Source organism: Poecilia reticulata, linkage group LG22, assembly GCF_000633615.1.
Source record: "Poecilia reticulata strain Guanapo linkage group LG22, Guppy_female_1.0+MT, whole genome shotgun sequence".
In the NCBI taxonomy this organism is placed as follows: domain Eukaryota; kingdom Metazoa; phylum Chordata; class Actinopteri; order Cyprinodontiformes; family Poeciliidae; genus Poecilia; species Poecilia reticulata.
Genome location: NC_024352.1, coordinates 18797928 through 18806575, shown reverse-complemented (window position 1 = coordinate 18806575; position 8648 = coordinate 18797928). Strand labels below are relative to the sequence as shown.

The 8648-nt window shown below is 37.8% G+C and overlaps 2 protein-coding genes across 3 annotated transcripts; one reads left to right on the top strand and one right to left on the bottom strand.

Annotated features, from left to right (window-relative positions):
- The first annotated feature begins 3 nt into the window (after positions 1 to 3).
- On the top strand, positions 4 to 3582 carry gskip (gsk3b interacting protein). The gene is made up of 3 exons (XM_008400233.2): positions 4 to 273; positions 2209 to 2454; positions 2541 to 3582. The coding sequence occupies exons 2-3, from the start codon at positions 2212 to 2214 to the stop codon at positions 2697 to 2699; spliced, it is 402 nt and encodes a 133-aa protein (XP_008398455.1). The 5' UTR covers positions 4 to 273; positions 2209 to 2211; the 3' UTR covers positions 2700 to 3582.
- Positions 3583 to 5048: 1466 nt separating this feature from the next.
- Positions 5049 to 8192, bottom strand: LOC103459034 (epididymal secretory protein E1). Of its 2 annotated transcripts, none has more exons than XM_008400235.2 (5): positions 8122 to 8192; positions 7805 to 7896; positions 5936 to 6043; positions 5666 to 5838; positions 5049 to 5522 (listed from the first exon to the last, which is right to left on the bottom strand). In XM_008400235.2, exons 2-5 carry the CDS (start codon positions 7884 to 7886, stop codon positions 5436 to 5438), a joined length of 450 nt encoding a protein of 149 aa, XP_008398457.1. In that variant the 5' UTR covers positions 7887 to 7896; positions 8122 to 8192; the 3' UTR covers positions 5049 to 5435. The 2 variants fall into 2 exon arrangements, with proteins under 2 accessions (XP_008398457.1, XP_008398456.1); XM_008400234.2 differs by having other exon boundaries at positions 7987 to 8171.
- Positions 8193 to 8648: the final 456 nt, after the last annotated feature.

The following is an 8648-nucleotide window of genomic DNA, read 5'->3' as shown; positions in this document are numbered from 1 at the left end:
GATTAGTTCGTGATGTCATAAAGTGGGGAGACCGTTATGCTCGTGGTACATCTTTTTATTGATCCAGATACCTATCAAGCTTTTCTTTGGCCAACAATTTTTAGTAGAATAATAAAATAGCGAAGACAGATTCTATCCTCTCTTTAGCTTGCTATAAATCTTATTTTAATCAAGGCTAGAAGAAACTGGTCGGAGTGATCCATCCCCACGCAGAGCAGCTCAGAGAGGAGGCTGGAAGCTTCTACGAGCCGGAAGAAGACAACCAACGAGGAGGTGAGAAAAATAAACGCAGTTAACCTCGTTAAAATGGATTTAAAATTTTTAAACCATACCTCAACTCTTTATTTTTCCTTAAATTATACGCACATTCATGTTTAACATCTTCACAGAGTTATCAAAATACAATATAGGTGTTCAGTTGTTGTTCTCCCTTTAGTAGTAGATTTAGCTTAACTTTTAATTCGGAAATAGCTGATAGATATACATACCTACATTCCTTTAAGAAATAAAATAAAATAAAATATAAAACATGTTTCAGTTTATTGAAGCTCATGTTAAAATATTCGTCTCATTCTTAGATGTCCACAAGATGTCGCTGTTTTTGTTTTGGTCGTTTATGCGAAAGTACAATTTATATGCTGAAATCGAGTAAAATATTTGGTTTTCTATCATTTTGTTTCCCATTAAAAACTTAACACTCAATAATGAACTTGTGAATATGTTTACATATTTAAATTTGGCTATAGATTTTTGTAAGCTGCAATCTAGATGACTCTGCATATATTTTTAAATTAAAAGGATACATTTTCTGTTGCTGCATCAGTTTTTATCTTTTGGGTTTGAGTAAGCAGCTGAATCACTGGTTCTTGTGTGGGATGACAGCACATTTACTGGCACACCTGAAAAAAATCCTCTTTCTAAGAGAAATTGAAATTGTACCAATTTCAAATGAAAAACATAAATATAAACAGGCTTTGGAGAAAGTAAGTATATTTCTTTCTTTCTTTCATCAATGGTGCCAATAAAAGACCGCTTTTAACAACATTGCTAGTCGAACAAGTTTATTTATGCTGATATTAAAAGACACATTAGAATTGCTCATACTGGACTTTATTTAGGGGTATTAAATTAAAATGGAGTGAATCCCAATGCATTGCACAGTATTCAGATTTTTATTTGCATAACACTATTTTAAACTATGTATCATTTCAAGTATGGACTACTTTTTGTAGGTCTGTCACATAAAATCCATTGAACGCATAACCTTTGTGACGATATGTAACGAAGACCTGGGTTTGAATGGTTCGTAAGTGCCTGGATGTTTAAATTATAATATATCAGTCAGCCCTGCTATTAATCAGTAACAAAGACGTTTTGACAAAAACCAGTGAAACTAACAGAAAAGCACAAAACAATATCAGTAATTCATTTTCACATGATCCTCTGCTTATTTCCCTTCGCATAGAAAGGCTGATTCTCTGAATATAGAAGTGATAGGCTCGGTGGAGGCTGTCCAGTGTCACTTCCATCGCAGGCACAAAGCCAACTGAGAAAATGATGACGAAGCCGCATGTGAAGCAGTTTGCAAGTGCTGACACACAGAAATGCCGAGTTGAACTGCACACTTGCATAAAGGGACCAAGACACGTTTCAACTTGTTCAAGAAATGCAGAAAAATGTGTCGAATTACAAGCGGTGTTACCTTAATTAGTGGTTATTACAAGTATATCCTTGGGAAATGCAAAGATTAGCAGTGATGAACTTTGTAGCCTTGATGCTTGGAGAAAGATGAGGCAATTATTTAGTTTTATTTCTTGGAAAGATTTTGGAACAGAAAAGAAAACCAGTCGTGTTTCCATTAAAACCGGTTTTATTTATTTGACTAGACACCCGATGCCCACATGTGTATTTTAAAAATGGAGGTTGGTGAACAGTCAGATGTCACATGTCTGTTTTTCACTTCTGTTTTTGGCAAACATGACACACAGTCAGATAATAATGTAAGGAAAAAGAGCTGCTTCACTGCACTAAACTGTGTTTTCTATGAATCAGGCTGTTCTATTAGTTTACTTTATTGCTATAGAAACCAGTGACTTCTTTGTATTGCTTTCCATAAAAATAAAGAACACCACAATCCCAATTTCATCTTAAGAGTCTTGCGTTCAAAGCTGCAGCGATGCCTGCAAACTATGCTGCTCTGTGTTGCAGGGGATGGAGGTAGACTGTCCCCCGGAGGAGTCCATATCATCCGCCTTCGATGAAGACTCAGTTGTACTCGGAGACGTCAAGGACATGAGGTTGGAGGCGGACGCAATCGTCAACGACGTTCTCTTTGCCGTAACAGAGATGCACGTCTCGCAGAGCCTCACCAGTGCGTCGGACGTGACTTACATCAACGTGGAGACAAGAGAGAGGAACCGCTACTGTCTGGAGCTGACCGAGGCCGGACTCAGGGTAGGAGACGCTGGGGGTGGAGAGGTTTTGAAGGTTTTATTGTTTGTTTGTTTTTTAAAGATCTAATTCATCTTCTATTTGAACAGGTGGTGGGGTATGTTTTTGATGAGGTGAATGAGGAGCTGAACACCCAGTACCACGAGACCGTTTACTCCCTTCTGGACACGCTCAGTCCGGGATACAGAGAAGCGTTTGGAAACGCTCTGCTGCAGCGGTTGGAAAAGTTGAAGCAAAATGGACAGTGAAAATCACGAGCATCTGGGTCATACTTAAAATACTATACAATAACACCCAAGTTTTTACTTTGGCTTCTTATGTAATGTCTAGTTGCCTTTTTACTACAGTAAAGGCTAAAGAGCCCTACCAACCTAGTTTTGCTCTAACTTTCTTAATGTTGAAGGAGTTTATGTTAGCTTTAGGGACTGCTTCAGATTGGCTGTTTGGGATCTGTTGCATCAGTTTGCTGTTTACTTTAATGTGGAAACATCCTACTTCTTCCACATGTTATGACATAGTGACTAAGTGATAAAGGCTGCTCTTTTTTTATCAAAAAGATGCAAAAAGAAGCAGAGTTGCGTTTATTTTGATCCAGCTTCTCCATCTGCCCAGCTGCTCCTAACAAAGCTGTGAAGTTTCTAATATTTCCCAACCAGTTTTTATTCAGCCTGTTTTTTTTGCAAAGGAGTTTTTTTTTTTTAAAGCAAATTGCCTTAATGAGTTTTTAGAAGAAAACTACTAAATTTAGTTTAATATTTTCTGAGGTTAATTTTAATTAAGCTAATTTAATATCTCTCAGTCCCACTAATCTAGTTCATATGTTAGATATTTTTACAGTTTTTTATGGTTACACGTTGGCTTGCATTTTAAGCTGTACAAAAGCTCTCGTTATTGTCGCTTTTGTATTGGATCTCTTGGTTCCGCCAGAAAGCACAGCATTTATTGATCTCCAGGAAGGACTTTTAAAGCTGCTTTAAGCATTTTTTACTGTACATGTAAACTGTGTCATAACCAAGTTATAATCCTTCAGTGTTATGCATTGAGCTGAGAAAAGAACCTGTTTCCTCTCTACATTTGTACATTCCCTTCGTTGTTATTGCCCTTTGCTAACAATAAAGTCTCAGTACGTCATGTGCGTCTTGTACCTTTGATAAAAACATTCCTGTAGAAAGAGGTTGAAGGTGAAAATTTGCATCCCGGCTTCTCCAATCCCTCAAAAGGATTGGCAATGACCCGATTACTAGAATCCTGCTAATCAGGTCATTAGTAGGATTCTGGAGAACCTGACTGCGTACTAAGGATGTAATTCAGACACTTGATTCAGGCGTGTTGGATCAGACACACTGGCTGTTGAAGAGTAAAATTCTCATTTTCATAAGTTAATTTAAAGTTCAAAACTTGATTTATAAGACATAAACATAAAATTTCAGCAATTCAGTTAAACTTTTATGTATCACAGTAACATATCTGAAGCTTTTATTTCTGTTAATATCACAGATTGTGGCTTACAGCTAATCAAAGCCCAGGCTTAAAGAAACCAAACTAACAAGTGCAACATTAGTTAATTCTCATGTGATCTTACAAGAATGGTGTGTGTGTTTTTTTTATGCTGTGGTTATAGTTTTCACACATTTCCCATCCCCAAAAAAGGCTGATTTGCTCCATTTCAATATGAAAGTAATGAGTTCAGTGGAGGCTGTCCAGTGTCACAGCTATTGCAGGAACCAAGTCAACTATATCCTTGGGAAATACAAAGATTGACAGTAACCTGGTGATTAGCCTCAATGTTCTGGGGGGAAATTGAGGACACTTATGCAGATTTTGTGAACAACAAAAGTCACTTCCTCTAAAACTCTTTGGCTGCACACCTGATGCTGACATTTAAAGTCTTTGAATTTTTAAAATAGAAGCCACTGAACAGATGTCTGACTCACTTCTGTTGTATGCAAACATGACACCATGTCACATGATGCAAGGAAAAGAGCTGATTCACTGCACAAAACTTCTCTATGGATCAGACCGTTAGTCTACTATAAAAACAAACTAGTTCCTACGATTTGATTGAACCCATTTCAATGTCCCAAATACCCAGATAAATGAGAATTTTTAAATCAAGTTCTACAAAAGCATCTATGTATAACTTGTAAGTTTAATAGTCGAGTTGGGATCCTTCTACATAAATGCAGCTTTTAGCTACTGTTAAAGCTAATGGCTAAATCTGTGCGTTGCCTCTTAAAGCACACCCTTTCTGAAAGTCCATGCTTCAATCTCTCCCAAACACTTAGATCAACCTTACTTCATAACCTTGAAGGCTGCAGATTTTCCATTCACTGAACTTGGTTGGCTAGAACTGAAAAGCCCGTTTTTTTAAGCAGTCACTTCTTGAGACTTACTGTTCTTGCTCAGTGAACCAAAAATCGTCTATTTGACATTTGCAAAAATCCGTAGACTTCTCTATGGTTGTATAGACCAGATTATTTTAATTTTATTAATTTTCACTGATCTATTGAATGTTTGAGAAATTTATTAGCTTTAAGCCATCAACATTTCAAAACAAGGTGCAGAGTGGTTCAAACAAAAACTAAAAACTCAGGTTATTACTCGAGTTAGATTTCTTTATTTGCACTTTGGTTGCATATTTCCTGGCCAATTCAACAGATTTCAAGCAAGTTCAGTATGGAATATTACAAAATATCAAAAGAAAGTTTTCAGACTACATAGCAGCCAGTAAACATTTGCACAGTAGTGGAATGTGGTTCATCTTCAGACACCATTTTAAATTCTTCACTCTTAAATTGAACCTTAGGCAGTTAACACATAATGAGTGGCATTATTGTAGATTTAATGAGTGCAGAGAGCTGTGAAATCAGCAGAGAGAAATAAAACAAATTTAAACAGGATGAAATCTTACAAGAAGTAGTTGTTACTCAAAGCTGAATCCCTTTTTAAGAAAAGCTCGTCTGAGGTTCTTTTGTTAGGCCGACTCAGTTCACAATCTGAACTGGGAATTTGATGCAAAACAGATCTTCGTTGCCGTTATCTCTCAGTTCCCACTCCACAACGCATTTTATCTAGGAATCCAGAAGAGAGTTACAGTGACCAAAGTGCATCATGTCATCAGTCGGAAGAAATGGGGGAGGAAGAACTTCATTCGTCCTCAGATTAAAAATAAACTACAAAACGTAATGTCTGAAGAGCTGCGAATCATACTTACTGAAGGATACTCAGTCTTTACTGGTAGTGAAGCCTGGTAGTTGTAGGTCTGCCCAGTCTTGATGGGACACTGGATTCCAGACCTGCAGCCATCCGGCACAGGGATGGAAAACGGGATCGGGATTCCTCCAACAATACCGTGAACCACAGCAGTGCTCTTGTCACTATTCACATCTTCAGGAGGATGGATTAAAACACACATGTAGATTGAACTGTTGGGCAGCTGAAAGCATTTAAAAGAAAAAAATGGATAAAAAAAAAATACACGTACTGCTAGTGAAGGTGACGTTGACAGTGTAGGAGTTTCCTTTGTGAAGCTGACATGGCTGATTAGGACAAGGGTTGATGTCCACACCAATCACTTTGCCTGAAGTGGAGCCTGGAAACAAACACAGAAAGCGAAAAAAAATAAAACAGTCTTTGTCTGGTGATGAGAAATCAATTATCTTACATCAATAACCATTTGTTGCCAAGAACATATGGTGGGAGTGGCTCAACCCCAAATAGGTCAGAGTAATTTGAAGTTGCTTCAACAATTAAGTGCACCTTTCAAAAAAATGGTGGCATTAGGTTACAATTTGCCCAACAGATGACCAAAAGAAAACTCTGCAACATTTGATCATCTGTGGAGTGCAAGATTTCCCCTTTTGCATCTAGGCAACCCAAATACACCGTCTTTACAATAGACCAGGGGTGTCCAAAGTCGGCCCTCGGGGGCCGGCATCCTGCACGTTTTAGTTCTCTCCCTGGTGGTAGTAACCTTTTCAGCTTGTCAATGTTCCTCTTAGGGTTTCTAACGAGCCATTTGATCCAGGTGCTTTAAACCAGGGAAAGAACTAAAACGTGCAGGATGCCGGCCCTCGAGGACCGACTTTGGACACCCCTGCAACAGACAGCAAAACATGGTGGTTTTGCAGATAAACTTGGTCTGTTCCAAAAGTGACATTCTTTAACATGTCTTCATGTTAATACAAACATCCAATACAAAAGAAAAGACACCAACCACTAATAAGACCACGGGTGGGCAACTCCAGGCCAGTCTCCTGCAACTTTTAGATGCATCTCTACTTCAACACACCTGAGTCAAATAATGAGGTCGTTAGCAGGACTCTGGAGAACCTGACTGCACTTAGGCGTTGATTAAGCTATTGAATTCAAGTGTGTTGGACCAGGGAGACCAAGAGTTGCAGGAAACTGGCCCTCGAGGACCAAGTTTGCCCACCCCTGAATAAGACCCTTGTTTAAACAAATGGGCAATGCAACCATCATGATAGAGATGCTAAATATTCAATGCCATGGTGTTATTCATCACATAATGGGGCTCATGAAACTGCTTGAATATGTTTATGTACTTCAAGAGGTCATGTTGCCGTAAGCTGAAGAGAAAAGGTCTTAAACAAGTGTTCAAACAAGAAAATTACCCTAAAAGAAACTAGTAAGAGCAAATTCTTAGTTCCAGACAGACAAGATTAGCATTGAGTGGCCAGCCCACCACCAAACTTTTTAGCAATTTAAAAACTTGTTGGGCAACATAATGTCTGTGGTTAAACCAACTATGGGAGAGGAATTTTGTAATATAGTTTAATCGTTCTTGGGTGGAACATCATGCAACACAGATGTAAGGTGGTTTTCAGAAATGGCAAGCATACAACTACATCATTTCAGTGATTCACAGGAAAGCTCAATTTTTAAGCATTTTTTGAAGAAAATACAATTGAAAAGTGTCATCTACAGCCAGTTACTGATAAGGTCACTGGTCTAGGCAGTGTAGAGAAATTTGGGAACAGTTCATCTATGCAAACCACAAAATAGTTAAAAATTGGATTAATTAAAAAGGAGTCGATGATTTCATCAAAATGTCCTAGTTCAATCAGGTAAGGGGTTTCAAGATTAATTATTAACATTCAGGTTTCAAAGTTTAGACCCATTCCTGTTGGAACTTGGTTAAAAAAACCTCACCCACATTTAAGGCAGAGTAAATTTAGAAGGCATTTTAATGGAAAATTGCATTTTAAGCCGCTATATTTCCTCGTTGAAAGAATTTTCACACATTTTTTTAATTCTTCCTCGTATTTTACCAGGAAGAATGACGAATTGACAGTAACAGAGAAAGAAATGTCTAAAGTGAAGTGAAACTCACCGCAGTCAATGTACTTGACCGGCTGCGCCCAAGTAAGTCCAATCAAGCAAAACAACGCAATTAAACCAGTTCGAACATCCATGTTTTTAACCCTGAAACAGAGAAGCATGATCAAAAACTGTTTCACCAACTTTTATTTCGCCAATTTAAAGATATAAGTGACGGAATTTCGTCGCACCAACCTAAAAAGTTCACAAAAAAGCGATACTTCTCAACTTGTTGGCAGTAAAGAAACACGAACAGGATGAGTCTTCTGTACGAGTTTGGTATCTACTGTAGTCCTTAGTTTTAGACAACTCCAAATAAACACAATGTACCTTAAACGAGACTCCCTCCACCTCCACAGTGAAACCCGAATCACGGGATTCACGTCACGCCTTCGCCTTTTCTCTTGATTTTTCTTCTTTGCGCAAATTCAAAGCAGCTGCAGTCTGTCAATACTGCCATCTACCGGATGGACCACGGATCCAAAGCTCCTCAAATCCTTCCTCTTGATGTTCACATTTTATGAAGAATAATGAAACACATTTACAGTTGTCTGTCCAGCTTGTATAAATGTCTGACAAAATTATGTTACACATACAATTACGACATACAGTCGTAATTGTATGTGGAAAAACGAACATCGTTAAATAAGGAAGAAGAGTAATGTAAATAAATCTGCTGAGGAGAGGCTGATTTTGACCTAATGAATGGTGTCTTAAGATAAAATGACTTCAAAGATTTATAAACATTTTGTTCTAATCTTCCTTCTGAAGTTTATTTTTTTAGATAGGTTGGTGGGTATTATTACAAACTATCTGTCAATTATTTAAACTTATTTTTTCGCGTAATTGGTTAAAAT

Coding starts and splice junctions, on each gene's coding strand:
- LOC103459034 (XM_008400235.2), bottom strand. CDS start 7,886: ATGGATGTTCGAACTGGTTTAATTGCGTTGTTTTGCTTGATTGGACTT. Junction 6,044..7,804: donor GGTCAAGTACATTGACTGCG/GTGAGTTTCACT, acceptor GTTTGTTTCCAG/GCTCCACTTCAGGCAAAGTG. Junction 5,523..5,665: donor TAAAGACTGAGTATCCTTCA/GTAAGTATGATT, acceptor CTGGATTCCTAG/ATAAAATGCGTTGTGGAGTG.
- gskip (XM_008400233.2), top strand. CDS start 2,212: ATGGAGGTAGACTGTCCCCCGGAGGAGTCCATATCATCCGCCTTCGAT. Junction 2,455..2,540: donor TGACCGAGGCCGGACTCAGG/GTAGGAGACGCT, acceptor CTATTTGAACAG/GTGGTGGGGTATGTTTTTGA.